At 55.9% G+C, this 16389-nt stretch overlaps 1 protein-coding gene across 5 annotated transcripts; it reads left to right on the top strand.

The window, feature by feature from the left end:
- The first annotated feature begins 37 nt into the window (after positions 1 to 37).
- On the top strand, positions 38 to 16004 carry CHRNE (cholinergic receptor nicotinic epsilon subunit). 5 transcript variants are annotated; one of them, XM_075908063.2, is made up of 13 exons: positions 38 to 2249; positions 2769 to 2908; positions 3500 to 3544; positions 3901 to 4010; positions 7459 to 7614; positions 7792 to 7895; positions 8022 to 8222; positions 9001 to 9115; positions 13060 to 13174; positions 13630 to 13831; positions 13923 to 14053; positions 14336 to 14452; positions 15393 to 16004. In XM_075908063.2, exons 2-13 carry the CDS (start codon positions 2879 to 2881, stop codon positions 15567 to 15569), a joined length of 1503 nt encoding a protein of 500 aa, XP_075764178.1. In that variant the 5' UTR covers positions 38 to 2249; positions 2769 to 2878; the 3' UTR covers positions 15570 to 16004. The 5 variants fall into 5 exon arrangements, with proteins under 5 accessions (XP_075764178.1, XP_075764176.1, XP_075764175.1 ...); XM_075908061.2 differs by lacking the exon at positions 38 to 2249 and adding an exon at positions 2300 to 2579 and having other exon boundaries at positions 2778 to 2908; XM_075908060.2 differs by lacking the exon at positions 38 to 2249 and adding an exon at positions 2302 to 2579.
- Positions 16005 to 16389: the final 385 nt, after the last annotated feature.

The following is a 16389-nucleotide window of genomic DNA, read 5'->3' as shown; positions in this document are numbered from 1 at the left end:
GCTGAGTCCCTACGCATGGCTGCTGCTTCATCTTGGTTCCTCTCGGGCAGGCAGGGTGGGACAGGCATGGTGCGGTCCAGGTCAGAGAGCTGGGGCACACTACGGAAATGGAGCCCTAGGGCCTACATTATCCCTGCCAGCAGGTGTTGCAGTGGCAGGAGCTTAAGTGAACTCTGTCTCCTTTGAAGGACTTACTGTCCTACTGCCTCCTTCCTGTTCTGTCCAGCCATGGCACCCTCCAGCCCTGTCCCACCTACACTCCAGGCTGGAAACCGGCTGGTGACCTGAGATTTCTGCAGACCAGCGGTGGTGTCAACAGGGGATTTCTCCCAGACCTTTTCCTCATGGCTCAAAAAGCCAACCTCCCATTGAAGACTGTAAAGCTGTGCTTCATGTGCACTGGCTGGAAGTCGCAGGCAGGAGCCATAGAACATTGATGAGGGAAGCTGAAGGTGGGAGTGGGAACTGGGTGGCTGGCAGGCAGTGTTAAGGAAGTGTATCCTATCAGGAACATGGACAAGCCAGGGGACCATGTGAGGGGAAGTGGCCCATTAACACTCCCAGTCATGGGGTAAGGAAAAACTGCTGTGCTGAGCCATACATCCTAGAGGTGTCTCCCAGGGCCATGAAGGGGGTATCTCACGCAGGTGTAGGACCTGTGCACTGAGCCATACAGCAGCAAAGATATGGCTACAGATTTCCCACCTGATGTTCTGGCAGGGGCTGGCCCTGCTTTGAGTTAGTAGGAGCTGGTCTGGTGGGGGGGGTTGGCAACGATTTCTTCCACAGAGTCTGGGCTGTAACTCATTAATGATCGTGTGATTCTAGGAACATCCCAATCCACCCCTACTCCCATGACTGGAGGGATGTTATCGGACCACTGCATTGTGAATTGCCCCTTGAGATGTGTTAGCTGCCTAAGCAAACTAATCTCTGTCTTGCATTGGTGGGGAGGTGGAGTCCCTTGCCAGCCCTGAAGATGGGCTGTGAAAGTTTGTCTCTTCCACCAGTAAAACATACCCTCCCCCCATTGCCTTTCGAAAGATAACCACTTGATTACTTGAACCCAAGAGAACCCACTAGATCATTCATGTTCCTTTTCAGTACATTATGGAGCTCTGGGAAATTTCTGGAAGTCCGGCAGAAACCTAACATTGGACCAATGTTTGAAAGGGGCAAATGGGCTGACTTGAGTATTTATAGACTCATTGGGAAGATATTGGAGGCCTTGTTTAATAAAGAATGAAAGGAGGGAAAGTGCTTCATGCAAATCAGCATGGGATTGTGGCAAATAGTGCCCGTCAAACCTGAGTGTGTGAGTGATTGTATTGATGTAGTAGACTAGGACTTCTGTGAAGCGCTTGGCTTGGTACCACACAACATTGTCATTAAAACACTAGCGTGCTGTACAAGTCACATGGCCCGTACAAAACAAACTGAAACACTGGTGAACTGAGAGCTCTGAAATGCACCTGGAAACAGGGACCCATCAGTGAGTGGGTCACTTTCTGGGGGGTCCTGTAGGGCTGGGCACTATGCTAGTTAATGTCTTTAGCAGTGATCTGCAAGAAAACAAACTGACCGCAATAAATTTGCAGATGACCCAAACCTTAGGGGAGTGGGAAATGCGGGGCCAGGGCACCAGCTCAGAGCCATGTGCATCATACGCCAATAGATTTGAAGGTGGCTAAATGCCAGCGTATACGAAGCACATGAGGTGGACAGTAGGCAATGGAGGACTCTTCTGGGGAGCAGCGACTCTGAAACTCACCTGGGGGGCAGGTGGTTGATGGGCCAGACCCAGGCAGGAGCTCCTGGCACGATGCTGGGGATCCTGGGCTGCATGAGGGGGAATCTCGTGTTGGGGCAGAGTGGTGATTTTACTGCTGCATTAGGCACTGCTGTGACTGCCGCTGGGATCCTGTGCCCAGTTCTGGCACCCACAATTCCAGCAGGGGGGGGTTAAATCAGAAAAGAGCCTCAGCTGAAAAGGCCTGGGGAGGCGGGGGGCTGTCCCCAGAGTCATGATGAAGTCTTCATTGGTGACAATTGGTGACTCAAGACCAGCTGGGTTCCTGCCAGGTCTGCTGTGGGAATGATCGGGGGGCGGGGTCAGCTCTCCTGCCGGGGTCAGATGAGATGGTCCCGATAGTGCCATCTGGCCTTGGACTTTATGCACCTGTCAATGGTCACCCCAGAGGTGGCTGCATTTCAGCACCTGTGGCCTTAAAGCTCTGGGAGGACACCAGGTAAGTCAGCACAGGGGGCTGGGAGCCAGGACTCCTGGGTTCTCTCTCAGCTCTGGGAGGGGAGTGAGGCTTGTGGGTCTGGCTTTCTCTCTAAAGTGCTTGGGCCTGTCAGGCCCTGGGATGGGTTGGGAACAGGTGCAGGGAGCAGGAGGGGGTGAGTGAAAGTGACTCCACAGTGGTGGAGGGGGGGGAGATCCGGTGTCCGGCCCACCCCGGAAGCTGCTCAAAATAACTTGCCCCTATTTAATCAGCCCCAGCTGGGAAAGGCCTCAGCCACGATGTGGGGGCCCTGTGTGCTGGTCTGGGCCCTGCTTGGCGTGGCTCTTGGTGGTAAGTTGCGGGGAGGAAGCCTGGGATCTCTGGCGACCAATGGAGCCAGGCTGCATTTGGGGGCTGCTGAGGAGGGTGGGAAGAGGCGGAGAATTGGAAGGTAAACGGACTGGAGGGGAGCATGGAACAGTCGGTTTGGGGGTGGCTGCACCCACAACACATGGGCCTGACCCCTGCCTGCCCCACAAGGGGCCCCAGGCAGGAACGAGGAGTTGCAGCTCTATGAGAAACTCTTTGCCAACTATGACAAGAACACGCGGCCCGTCCGGCATCCTGACGACATCGTGGACGTGCAGCTAATGCTCACGCTGACCAACCTCATCTCCCTGGTGAGACACCTTCACTCTCAACCTGCAGCCCCAAACCCCTTGCAGCCCCGAGCCCCTCACTCCTGACCCACGGCCCAGAGCCCCTCGCAGCCCCTCACTCCTGACCCACGGCCCTGGACCCCTCGCAGCCCTGTGCCCCTCACTCCCGACCCACGGCCCAGAGCCCCTCGCAGCCCTGGGCCCCTCACTCCCGACCCGCAGCCCAGAGCCCTCGCAGCCCTGGGCCCCTCACTCCCGACCTGCAGCCCTGGGCCCCTCACTCCTGACCCACAGCCCAGGCCCCACACTCCCGACCCGTGGCCCTGAGCCCCTCACTCCCAGCCTGCAGCCCAGAGCCCCTTGCAGCCCCAGGCCCTTCACTCCCGACCCATGGCCCAGGGTCCCTTGCTCCTGAACTCAGCTCTGGTGCCCAATGTGTGACCCGGCTGGTGCCCCTCCTGACATGTGGTCTGTGGAGCCCCACATGTGGACCCAGCCAGTGTTCCTGATCGCCAATCCGCAGCCCCTGTGGTCCCACGCACCCCTTGGCTAGTGCCCCTCACCCCTGACCTGCAGCCCCCACAGTCACACTGATGCCCTGTCTTGTTGCAGAATGAGAAGGAGGAGACTCTGACCACCAATGTTTGGATAAAGATTGTGAGTAACAGACCCCCCCCTCCCCAATTCGAGGTCTCCTGCCCCACCCCCACCACACCCCAGTGCCCTCCTGAGGCTGAGAGAACCCAGGAGTCCTTGCACCCAGCTGGTCTTCCTCCCCCCTCATTAACTCACCTGTCCCAGGGAGTGACCCTGTGACCTTGCCCTGAGGACCTCCCCTGCCCACCCTGCCGGTGCCCCTCATTCCTGATCCACAGTCCCTGCCAGCCCTGCCCTGCCCCCAGCCCTGCCGGCATCCCTCACTCCCAACCGCAGCCCCAGCTGGCTCCCCACAGTCAGCTATGTGCTGGCAGGGCAAGAGGGTCCCCTACCTCACCTCCTGTCTGTGCCCCCAGGAATGGGTGGACTATCGTCTGAATTACAGCAAGAGTGAGTTTGAAGGGATCCGCTCACTGCGAGTCCCCTCCGACATGGTCTGGCTGCCCGACATTGTCTTGGAGAACAAGTGAGACTCAACATGCCAGTGGGGGGAGAGCTGCCGTGGGGGAGGGGCATCTTGGGGTTCTGGGTACCATGGGAGACTGGGGGAGTTAGAGCTAGCAGGGTTTTGAGTGGTGCTGGGTTAGCAGAACTCAGGGACCATGGGGCAGGTCTGGAGTGTGAATAGCAGGATGCATGGACCCTGCGGGATGGGTTTGGGGTGTAGATTTACAGCCTAGGGCTGGCAGGACAGGGCTTCCCTGCCTAGGGGCTTTTTCCTACCTCTTCCCTCCTGGGAACCTGGCCCATCTCTTGCTCGCTCTGGGCCCCACTGTGGGGCTGGTTGTGAGGCTTCAAATCGGATGCGATGCTGTGGAGAGGCTGTGAACAAGTGGATCCCCGGCCTGTTCCCCCAACCTAGACCCTAGTGAAACCAGAACCCAGAGTGTGAATGGGGCTGGGGGCGCATAGACACAGCTGCTCCCATGGACTCAGCCCGGTATCCCTCCTCTGGCCGGCTGGCATCGCTCTCACTTCGATGCTATCAATAGGTGTGTCACCGGGCCCTGCAGCCCCATTCACAGCCAGACTCAGGCAGCAAGTCGAACAGAAGGTTTATTGGTTCACAGGGACCCAGCGTAGCGCAGACTTGTTGGCACAGGACCCAGGAACATTCAGTACAATCCATCGTGGGGTAAGGTGGGCCCTACAGCCCAGCCCCCCCAAGCCAGCCAGATTCCCTTCTCCCTGTGCCAGCTGAAAAACTAAACTCACACCCCCAGCAACTAATCCCAGCCCTCCAGGCAGCCTCCTCTCTCCCCCCCCCCCCTTCAGATTCCAGGACAAGGTGTTATCTGCTGTCACCTGGTCCTCAGGACCTGAGAGACTGAACATTCTTCCACAGTGAGTCATGCCCAGCCTTCTCCTCCTCCAGGAAGTGTTCCATTGCCCAGGGAAACTGAGGCACACACACAGCATTACTACAGAACAGCACAGGACAGTAGAATCACACACAACTATGCACACAGTGAATACAACAGCCGAGCGAATACAGTGATGACCAGAGTACAACCCCCACCACCTTGCAAGCCAGGAGCCGTAGGCTGTGAGCCCAGCCCTGCTTGGGCCCCTTGGGACTCCCAACAAGCAGGCTGCCCTGGCTGCTGCACGGGGAAGGTGCTGGAAGTGGAGCGGTTTTGCTGTCATGTAAATGCGCTCAGGCATCCAAGCCAAAAACTTCCTTGAATCCATCGGTTAGCTGTGACTCCCAGGTAGCTGAGCGAGCAGGTAGCCGTTGCAGCAGGTCTCCCCGCAACACCGCCCGTGGCACACGTTGCTCAGGGGCGGCTCTGGCCACGTTTGGCCGGGGCCACTGTTTGCAGAAGGGCCTGACGGGGCGGAAACGTTTCTGTTTCTTTTATGAAGTTCAGTGGATGATTTCCCACCACCCGACCGTAAAGCACCGATTTCTCTGTGTGGCCGCAGCCCATGGGCTACAGACCCTTATTCACCGCCTGCCCTCGCTGGCTGCCTGGCCATCACGCCGCAACCCAATGGTTCACGCTCAGTCCGTGTCCCAGGTGCCCAGCACAGCCCACAGGGAGCTGAGAACTGGCCCCCTCTAAGCACCTCTGCCCCCAAACGCCTGCCCAGCTGCTGCAGCCCCCTTGGCTTTGCTCTACACACTCCAAAGCGCGTAGGGACAAAAGTCGAAAGGCCCAGGAGGAGCTGCCAGGTAACAAGGAAACATCTGACAGCTGCAGCAGCAGCAAGAGGCAGGGCAAAGGCAGGGCGGCCGCTGCTCACCCAGCCAATAACAAAAACTGCAGCTGTGTGAGAATTGCCCTTTCGTTTGGGTTTGCAGCCCAAAGAAGCGAGCAGTGACCAGGCACTGCAGCCAGCCATGCAAACAGGGTCAGGCCTGAGGCTGCAATGGGCCCAGAGCAGGTGACATTTTACATAGCCAAGTGGACAGGGCCTGGCAAAACACAGCCAGGTGCGCTGCAAAGACGGGAGCCCTCTGTGGTGCTCTGCAAGGCGCGGTGGAGGCTGGGAGAGATCCCAGAGGAAGAGAAGGGCAAATCTAGCGCCCAGCTGTACAAAGGGGAATCACCTTCTGTGGCTGAGTAACAAGCCAAGAGGCTGGGCAGAGGCAGACCACGTGACATGGCTGGGCTCCAGGAAGGCTTTTGACGCTGGCTCATGTGACCTTTTCATAAGCAAATGGAGGAGGCAGAGACTAGGCCTGCGGGTCTCAGACTTTACCCATCCAAGGGTCTGCGTTTTGAGTTAATTTTTTTCAGGGACCTCTCTGCCCTGCCCCTTCTCAGCCCCCCCCCTCCCTTGTTCCATCCCCCTTCTTGCTGTCACTCACTTCTCTCACCCTCTCTTTTGCCAGGCTGGGACAGGGAGTTGAGGTGTGGAGGGGTGCAGGTGGGGATGTGGGCTGTAGAGCGAGGCTGGGAATGAGGGGGCAGGCGGGGCTGTAGACTGGGTTAGGGTGCAGGGGAGGATGCGGGATCTGGCTGGGGGCACAGGCTCTGGGGTGAGGCCTGTGATGAGCGATATGGTTTGCCAGAAGCACTTACCACAGCTACCAAGAAGTGGCCACCAGATGCCTGCAGCCCCTAGGTTCATGAGTGGCCAATGAGGCTCCGCCCCCACAGCGCCCATGGGTCACAGTTTCCAGCCAATGGGAGCTCTGGAGACAACATTCGGATGGGGACAGCTTGCAGAGCCTCTCTGACCAATCATGTGCCTAGTGGTTGCAGGGACTTGGCTTTTGGGAGGCCTGCCTTAGCCCCCCGAGGCACTGGGGGGGAGGAGCTGATTCGAGGGGTCCATGAACCCCTTGGAGTTCCCTTGTGGACCCCCAGGGGTCTACACACCCCAGTTTGAGATACATTGGACAAGACAAACCTACTATAAGGTGGGAGCACAAACAGTTGAAAAGGCCCCTCGGAGAGCAGGACCAATGGGTCTCGGTCATGCTGGGGTGGGGGGATTGGATGAAAATTCAAAATGATCTGGACAAAGCAGAGACATGGCTGGAAGTAAGCAGGATAAAATTCAATAAGGACAAATGCGAAGGACTCCACTTAGGCAGGAACAATCAGTTTCACACATACAGAATAGGAAGTGACAGCCAGGAAGGAGCACTGTGGAATGGGGTCTGGGGTCATGCACAGTGAATCACGAGCTAAATAGAGTCAACAGTGTATGACGTTGGTGCAAACAAAGCAAACCTAATTCCAGGCTGTAGTAGCCGGAGTGTCACAAGCAAGACGCATAAAGCAATTCTTCCACTCCGCTCAGCGCGGTGCATGCTCAAGCTGGTGTATTGCGTCCAGTGGCTGCTTGTCTCATTTTTAGGGCATAGGGATGTCACTTTCCAGGCTGGGCTGTAGGGATTTTAAAGCAGGGAGCTGAGCCCCCCCCCCCCCTTTCTAACTCCGTCTTCCCTCCCCGCCCAGCATTGATGGACAGTTTGAGATCGCCTACTATGCTAATGTGCTGGTATACCCTGGGGGAGCCATGTACTGGCTGCCCCCCGCCATCTACCGCAGTACCTGTGCCATCGAGGTCACCTACTTCCCCTTCGACTGGCAGAACTGCTCCCTTGTCTTCCAGTAAGTGAGATGCGGCCACCTCTGGGGCATGGCAGCTGGTTACACAGGGACCCCTCGCCTGGTGCTGAGACGCAGCCACCTCTGGGGCAGGGAGGCCACACAGGGACCCCTCCTCCCCAGGCACCAGGACTGACCCTAAGGGGAGAGTGCCCACTTCTGACCCCCATGTGACCACAGATCCCAGACGTACAGTGCGAACGAAGTCAATCTGCAGCTTTCAATCAATGAGGAGACAGCGCGGCCCTTCGATGAAATCGATATAGACCCAGAAGCTTTCACAGGTACGAGGGGCCTGGGACATGGTGGGTTTGGAGCCGGGCAGGGGGCAGGGCCCCCCCATAGGTCTCCTCCAAAAGGCAGGAGATGTCTGGCAGGGGCCCTGCCCCCATGACCCTGTTGCACTACAGAGAACGGGGAGTGGGCCATCCGGCACCGGCCGGCCCGGAGGGTGCTGCACCCGGAGTTGGGCCGGGAAGCACTCGGCTTCCAGGAGATTCGCTTCTCACTCATCATCCAGCGCAAGCCCCTCTTCTACATCATCAACATCATCGTGCCCTGCGTGCTCATCTCCTCCCTCGTCGTGCTAGTTTACTTCCTGCCTGCGCAAGGTGAGCACCTGCCAGCCGCAGCCCCCTGCAGCTGGTAGCCATGGGGTCACCCACCGCCCACACGCTCTGGCTACAGGGTTGCCCACCACCCACATGCTCTGGCCATGGGAACACCCACTGCCCACATGCTGTGGCCACAGGGACGCCCACTGCCCACACACTCTGGCCACGGGAATGCCCACTGGCCACAGCAAACACACTCTGGCCACAGGTACACCCACCACCCACACACTCTGGCCATGGCGACACCCACTGCCCACATGCTCTGGCCACAGAGACATCTGCTGGCCATGGCAAACCCGCTTGACCACGGGGACATCTTCTGGCCACAGCAAACCTGCTCCTGCCTCAGGCACACCTCCCACAAAGGGCAAATGTGCTCTGGGCATGGGAACACCTGTCCAGCCACAGAAAACCCACTCCAGCCATGGGGACACCTGCCCAGCCACAGCAAACCCACCCCAACCATGGCAAACCTGCTCTGGCCACAGGGACACCTGTCTGCCATGGCAAACCCACTGTGGCCACAGCAAACCCACGGTGGCCACAGCAAACCCACTTTGGTCATAGGAAATCCAGTTCAGTCATGGAAAACCCTGCCTAGCCATGGGAAACCCCACCCTGCCAGGCATGACATCTTTGCTAACACAAGAAGCCCAGGATAGGCACATGAATCCCCAGGTCAAAAAGCAGCATACTCTGGGCAGGAGAAGGCCTACCAGGGTGCAAGAGAACCACCAAACTACCCCATGTCACCCCTGTTGTTTGCCCCCTGCAGCTGGCGGCCAGAAATGCACTCTGTCCATCTCAGTGCTGCTGGCTCAGACTGTTTTCCTCTTCCTCATCGCCCAGAAAATCCCAGAGACTTCGCTCAGCGTCCCCCTCATTGGCAAGTGAGTGACCCCTGCACCCTGCTGCCCAGCACTCCAGGGAACCAGCACTCCAGGGATCTCTTCCCGGCTCTGGGAGCGGAGTGGGGGCTAGTGGGTTAGAGCAGGGGGCTGGGAGCCAGGACTCCTGGGTTCTCTCAGATCTGGGAGGGGATTGGGGGCTTGTGGGTCAGAGCAGAGTGCTGGGGGGCCTGTACCAAATACATAGGAATGAGCGCTCAGGTTCACAGTGGCAGTAGGACAGGGCACTAAAAGTGAAAGGAAGCAGAGAGTCGAATACTGTAAAAACCTGAATTGAATCTAGCAGTGCCACAGAATCTCTCTGGCAGGAGATTCCCAAAGTGCATAGTAAATTCCTCCTGCCTGCCTTATTCTCCACTCCCTGCCCAGGACGTGGCTGAGGAGAAAACCCAACAATAATGGGAAGATTCTAAGGGACTGCAGACTTGTCCGCGAGAGGAGAGGCAATTCTTTGTTCAGTCCTATATGGCACATAGTGTCTGGTGCCCAAGGTGAATACAAGGCAGCCGCACCACTTGGGAACAGTGACCATAATGAATTGAATCCAACACCCTTGTGAGGAGGAGGAAACACCATAGGAGCCCCATAGAGAAGCATTTAGCTTCAAAGTGGACAATTAAATGGAAATTAAAAGAAACAGTCCCAAGACTGAAACGCCTGCAAGCTGAATAGAATTTTTTTTAAAACACCATAATAGAGGCTCTCAAACCTACAGGACCAAAACCCAGCCACGCTGGAAGAGAGACAAAACGGCATCTCTTCAAAACTGGACGTCAAGTCCAGCTGAGGAAAACAGAAAAGCTTCTGGCACATGGAGCATAGAAGCAGAATGAGGCAGGCCAAAGAAGACTTTTGAGGAGCAGCTAGCAAAAGACACAAACGCTAACTGCACCATCAGAAGCAGGCAGCCCACAGAGCAATCAGTGGGGCTGCCAGGCCCAGATGGGATCACCCAGGAGCCCTGAAGGAACTAGACATGAAACTGCAGAGCCACTAACTGTGGCATGTACCCTAGTTTCCAGACTGGAGCTGTCCCACAGGTGTCTGTATTGGGACCTTTGACACATTTCAGAAATGAGTTGGAAAAAGGGGTAAACAGGGAGGTGGCAAAATTTGCAAGCGATTCCAAATGACTCAGGGTAGTGAAGTCCAAAGCAGACAGTGGAGAGCTACAAAGGGACCCTGCAAAACTGGGCCACACAACGGCAGATGACATTCAATGCTGATAAATGCAAAGTAATGCCCATTGGAAACCACTGTCCCAACTAGACACATTGGTGAGGAGTGCAAATGAGAACAGCTAAATTAGCTGTTACTGTTGAAGAAAAAGATCTTGGAGTCACCACAGCTAATTCTCTCCAAGCATCTGCTCAATGTGGTGCAAGTTGAAAAGGCTACCAATGTTAGGAACCATTAGGAAAGGGGTAGAAAATAAGAAAGCAAATCTCACATGACCTCTCTAGAAGTCCATGAGATGCCCACACCTTGATCCCACTTGTAGATGTGGTTGTCCCATCTCACAAAAGATCAATGGAAAGATCAGAGACGGGCAACAAAAATGATGAGATGTCTGGAAAAGCAGTGTGAGGAGAGCTTAATAACACTGGGACTTGGAAACATGACAAGAAGTCCATGCAATCCTGACTGGTGTGAAGACAGTGAATAAGGGAGTGTTATTTGCATCTTCACTTTACACAAGAACTAGGGTCACCCAATGAATTGACATGCCCATGAATTGACAGCAGGTTTAAAACAAACCAGAAAAAATATTTCTTCCTATCATGCTGTCACTGAGGGTGGGGAGTCACCAGGCCCTGCACCTCCATGTGCAACCAGACGTGACTCTCAGGTAGAAGAGAAGGTTTATTAGTTGACAGGGATACAGTGTGGAGCAGACTTGTCAGCACAGGAACCAGAAGCAGCCAGCACTGTCCATCCTGGAGAGAGGGGGCTCAGAGCCAAGGACTCTGCCCCCCATCTCTGCACCCCAAGCCAACAAAACTCCTTCACACAACCAGCAGTCTGTCTCAGTCTTGCAGTCAGCCCCCACCTCCAGCCTTTGGCCTGCAAAAGGTGTCACCTGGTTACACACAGCCCTCCCAGGCTCAGGTTACAGAAAGCATCAGCCATTGTGTACGTGGGGGAGGCTGCCACACCGAAATTCTCATCAGCTAGATATTGGTGCAGTGCCCAGGGAAACTGAGGCATATACACACAGGGTTACTATAGGCAGTAGAAATCACATGCAATGTAACTAAGCAAACAGAGTGAATATAATCCCCACTTTATCACACACACACAGTCAGCCTGTGGAACTCCCTCAACAAGTTCACAGATGATACTAAGCTAGGGGGTGAGGTAGATACGTGACCTAGACATATTAGAGGATTGAGCCAAAATAAATCTGATGAAGTTCAACAAGGACAAGTGCAGAGTCCTGAACTTGGGATGGAAGAATCTCAAGCATTGTTACAGGCTGGGGACCAACCAGCTAAGCAGCCATTCAGCAGAAAAGAACCTGGGGATTAGTGGATGAGAAGCTGGATATGAATCAACAAGGCACCCTTGTAGCCAGAAAACTAATGGCATAGTGGAGTGCATTCGTAGGAGCATTGTCAGCAGATATAGGGATTTGATTAATCCCCTTTATTTGGCACTGGTGAGGCCACAGCTGGAGTATTGGTTCCAATCCTGCGGCCCCCATTACAGAAAGGATGTGGATGCATTGGAGAGGGTCCAGCAGAGGGCAACAAAGATGATGAGGGGGCTGGAGCATATGATCTATGAGGAGAGCTGAGGGATTTGGGCTTAGTCTCCAGAAGAGAAGAGTGAGGGGGGATTTGACAGGGGAGTTCCAAAGAGGATGGAGAAAGGCTGTTCTCAGTTATGGCAGATGGCAGAACAAGGAGCAATGGTCTCAAGCTGCAGTGGGGGAGGTCTAGGTTGGATATTAGGAAAAACTATTCCCTAGGAGGGTGGTGGAGCACTGGGATGGGTTCCCTAGGGAGGGGGTGGAATCTCCATCCCTAGAGGTTTTAAAATCCTAGCTTGACAAAGCCCTGGCTGGGATGATTTAGTTGGTGTTGGTCCTGCTTTGGGCAGGGGGTGGGACTCTGTAAGTCTATGATTCTAACTCCCTGCCAAGGGATGTTATAAAGGTAAAAAATATAACTGGGTTCAAAAACGGATTGGCTACAGTCACAGGCTGTGTCTAGACTGGCCAGTTTTTCCGGAAAATCAGCCGCTTTTCCGGAAAAACTTGCCAGCTGTCTACACTGGCCGCTTGAATTTCTGAAAAAGCACTGACTTCCTACTGTAAGAAATCAGTGCTTCTTGCGGAAATACTATGCTGCTCCCGTTCAGGCAAAAGTCCTTTTGCGCAAAAGGGCCAGTGTAGACAGCTCAGATTTGTTTTCCGCAAAAAAGCCCCGATCATGAAAATGGCAATTGGGGCTTTTTTGCGGAAAAGCACATCTGGCATGGACGCTTTTCCACAAAAAGTGCTTTTGTGGAAAAGTGTCCGTGCCAATCTAGACACTCTGTTCCGAAAATGCTTTTAACGGAAAACTTTTCCGTTAAAAGCATTTCCAAAAAATCATGGCAATCTAGATGCAGCCACAGAGAATAGGTCCCTCAGTCGCTACTAGCCAGATGGGCAAAGAGGCAACTCCATGCAGTGGGTCCCCCTAATCATCTTACTGACAGTGATGGGTGATGGGTGATAGATCACTTGGAGAGCCTGGGGGCCAGGACTCCTGGGTTCTCTGCCTGGCTGTGGGAGGGGCTTGGGGGCTGGTGGATCAGAGCAGGGGGGCTGGGAGCCAGGACTTCTGGGTTTTTTCCGCAGCTCTGGAAGGGGGCAGGGGGGCTGGTCGGTCAGAGCAGGGGAGCTCGGAGCCAAGACTTCTGGGTTTTCTCCCGGGCAGGTACCTGATGTTCGTCATGGGGGTGGCGACGCTGATCGTGATGAATTGCGTCATTGTGCTCAACGTGTCTTTACGAACCCCCAACACTCACTGCATGTCTGAGCAGCTCAAACATGTAAGAGCTGGGGAAGTGGCTAGGAGCAGCAGTGGGGAGTGGGGCTGGAGGGCTGTGCAGTGGAGGGGCTGGAAAGATGGAGAGGCTGCCAGGTACAGGGTGGGGGGAGTTAGGGGCAAAGCTCCACGGGAAGACCAAGGAGGATGTTTCTGGAGGGCTGGAGCAATAGGGAATCAGTGCCACTTTTGGAGGGAGAAGGAGGCACAGGGGCTGAGGGGCACCACACTTGGATGGGGAGGGGAGAAGCAGGTGGGGGCACTGCTCTTGGAGGGGAAAGGAGAGATGCAGACAGGAGGTACAAGGGACAGACCAAACCTGGGAGTGGAAAGGGGAAGCCAGTGGAGCTTGGAGGAGGGGGGCAGTGAGCCTACACTAGGGGCAGGGACCAGCAAGGTGGTGGCAGAGCGCAGGCACAGGATCAAGGGCTGAGCCTGGACATCCACCTCTCCCCCCAGGTGCTCCTAGAGGTCCTGCCACGGTACCTAGGCTCAGCGCTGGAGCCCTCGGGGGATCCCTGGGCTGCGCCTCCCACCCGGCGGCGTAGCTCCTTCGCCATCATGCTCAAGGCTGAGGAGTACATCCTGAAGAAGCCACGCAGCGAGCTCGTCTTTGAGCACCAGGGCCAGCGGCATGGCCTCCACCGCAGCCCCACTTGTGGTGAGAAATACTCCCCCCCCCCCCCATCACCACCTGCCCCGGCAGCCAGGATACCTGGGTTCCTAACTCCACCCCGCCTCTCCCTCTGCAGATGGGGTGGACGTGGGCATCACAAGCACCTTGTACAAGAACCTGGCCAGTGCGGCCCCTGAGATCCGGGAGTGTGTGGAGGCCTGCAACTTCATCACAGAGACCACCAGGGAGCAGAACGCCAGCAGTGCTGTGAGTCCCATATCAGCCAGCCCCACACTGCAGCCTACTGGAGGGGAAATCCCTGGGTCTCTCTCCTAGCCTGACTCCTACTCTAATCCCCCAGCCAAGAATCCCAGAGTCCTGGCTCCAGCCCCCCTGCTCTACCCACTCCCAGAGCTGGGGAGAGAACCCAGGAGTCCTGGCTTCCAGCTCCCCCTGGTCCTACTCTCCCAGGGCCAGGGAGAGAACCCAGGCGACCTGCATCCCTGCACTGTGAGTGCCGGCATGCTGACACCCCTCTCTCTGCCCCAGGAGATGGAGAACTGGGTGCTGATCGGGAAGGTGATTGACAAACTCTGCTTCTGGGCTGCCCTGCTGCTCTTCACCATTGGAACCCTTGGCATTTTCCTCATGGGACATTTCAACCAGGTGCCCGACAACCCCTTCCCCCAGCTGCCAGACCTATAGCCAGGACCCCACCTTGCCTTACCTCACCCAGCCTTTTCCCCCTCCTGCTGCAGTCACTGACAGCACATGGAGGTAGCCATGCTGGCCAGGCAGATGTCCACAGGGAGCTCCCTTGCCCTAACCCGGGGCCAAGGCTCCCGGTCTGGGGGGCCATGCCCCATGACCACATGTACTGTGGTGAAGTTACAATGGCCCTGACCCACACAGCTGCAAGGTGCCGCTTCAGGCCTGGGCTTGGCCATCCCTGAGGTTGCTGGTGCTAGGGAAGGCCCCCACCCCACCCCAGCTCCGTGTCCAACAGGGAGCCCAGGAGAGGCCCAAGGGAGGAGGGTTAGAATTAAGAAAAGCACAGAGCAATGGGGACACAGATACCCCACTACCAACCCCAGATGTTAGACCCAGGTTATTACAGATCCTCGTATAAACAGCTGTCCTGCCCCAGACACAAATGCATCTTGGCACCAGGTGAAGGGATCCTTTATGAACAGCCACCTCAACCCAGACACAGCCGTATCTTGGCACTGTGCAAGGGGCCCCTGTATGAACAGTCGCTCCACCCCAGACATGGATTCATTTCAGTAACAGCTGCCCCACCCCAGAAACAGACATCTCAGCACTGTGTGAGGGGGTCCCTGTATAAACAGCAGCCCTGCCTGACACAGGGGCATCTTGGCACTGGGCGAGGAGTCCCTGTATGAACAACCCTACATCCCACCCCAGAGGCAATTGCAACTCATCTTCAAGGCTGTCCCCTCCAGAGCAGGGAGATTCTGGGGACATACAGCTCTCTGGCATTAGCTCTTGTCAGATTGGGTGGGGTCCAGACATGGTTACAATACCTGCTGAGCTAGTGTAGATGGGCCCTGTGGATTTCATCCTCTGCGTATTGCTCCTACTGCAGACCATGCCACACCTGGTCCCAGCTCACTTTCCTGTCTCCCCTGCCTCCCTAACCTGGGCCTCTCAGGTGCCAGCCTCGGGCCATCACACACCAATCCTGTCTCACAATGACCTGGGAACCTGCCCATCCCCTAGCCTCAGGACCATTCCAGGCTGCAAAGCTTGCCTGCAGAGATGAAAAAGAAGTAATAAATGGGGATGCAACACACACAGAAGTGGCAGTTGGGAGTCCTCCAGCCTCCTCACTTCCACCCGTGCCTGCCCTAGGACCACTGCAACCCCTCCCTGACTCTGCTGCAGGCTTGTGAGGAAGGCAGGAGCTTGTATCAGTTTCATCACTGGGCTTTGATGCAGTTTTCAGGCTCTGGGAGGCCTCCCCCATGCTCCACACTAATTCGCCCCAGGCCCCACCAACTCAGACCCAGTGTCGTGCACTCTCTACATTTCACCAAAGCAAAGCAGAAGCTGGCAGAGGCAAATACAGAGTGGATTTGGTGCTGCCTGGTCCCAGCTGGTGTTGTGCAGGACAGTGACCTCTGACAGCCAAAGACTGTCAGCAATTTCACTTCCCTTCTGTCTGCTCTAGCTAATAAAGGCACATATTTAACCCGCAGGCATCGTCCAGCCTGTTTGTGATTCACAGGCCAGGCTGTGACTGACTGCTCGCCAGTGGGTGCAAAGGAGTTAAAAGCTGCCCAATACATGAGGTGTGTGAGGCTGGGTGGGTGGGTCCCTAAAGGACTGGAGGGATGAACTGGAGCCAGGTCAGTGGAGGAGCTAGCAAAACAATGGGACTGCAAGTTGACACCTAACAACTAGAAAAATGAGGCAAGGCTACAGCCGGCCTTGGAAAATGACAGGCGCACACCTGGCACAGAGAGAACCAAAATGGCTCTGCCATGGCACAGTCCCCAAAAGCCCTGGGTTGGCCAAGACCTTTGCTTCTTTACACTAACTTCAGGCCTTCAGCCCAGGAATGGCCCTGCTGTGAAAAGGCC

The sequence above is a fragment of the Pelodiscus sinensis genome, chromosome 22 (genome assembly GCF_052426305.1).
Source record: "Pelodiscus sinensis isolate ZL-2025 chromosome 22, ASM5242630v1, whole genome shotgun sequence".
Lineage (NCBI taxonomy): Eukaryota > Metazoa > Chordata > Testudines > Trionychidae > Pelodiscus > Pelodiscus sinensis.
This window is presented reverse-complemented; position numbering and strand designations above follow the sequence as displayed.

Coding starts and splice junctions, on each gene's coding strand:
- CHRNE (XM_075908060.2), top strand. CDS start 2,528: ATGTGGGGGCCCTGTGTGCTGGTCTGGGCCCTGCTTGGCGTGGCTCTT. Junction 13,832..13,922: donor CCACCGCAGCCCCACTTGTG/GTGAGAAATACT, acceptor CTCCCTCTGCAG/ATGGGGTGGACGTGGGCATC. Junction 14,054..14,335: donor AGCAGAACGCCAGCAGTGCT/GTGAGTCCCATA, acceptor TCTCTGCCCCAG/GAGATGGAGAACTGGGTGCT.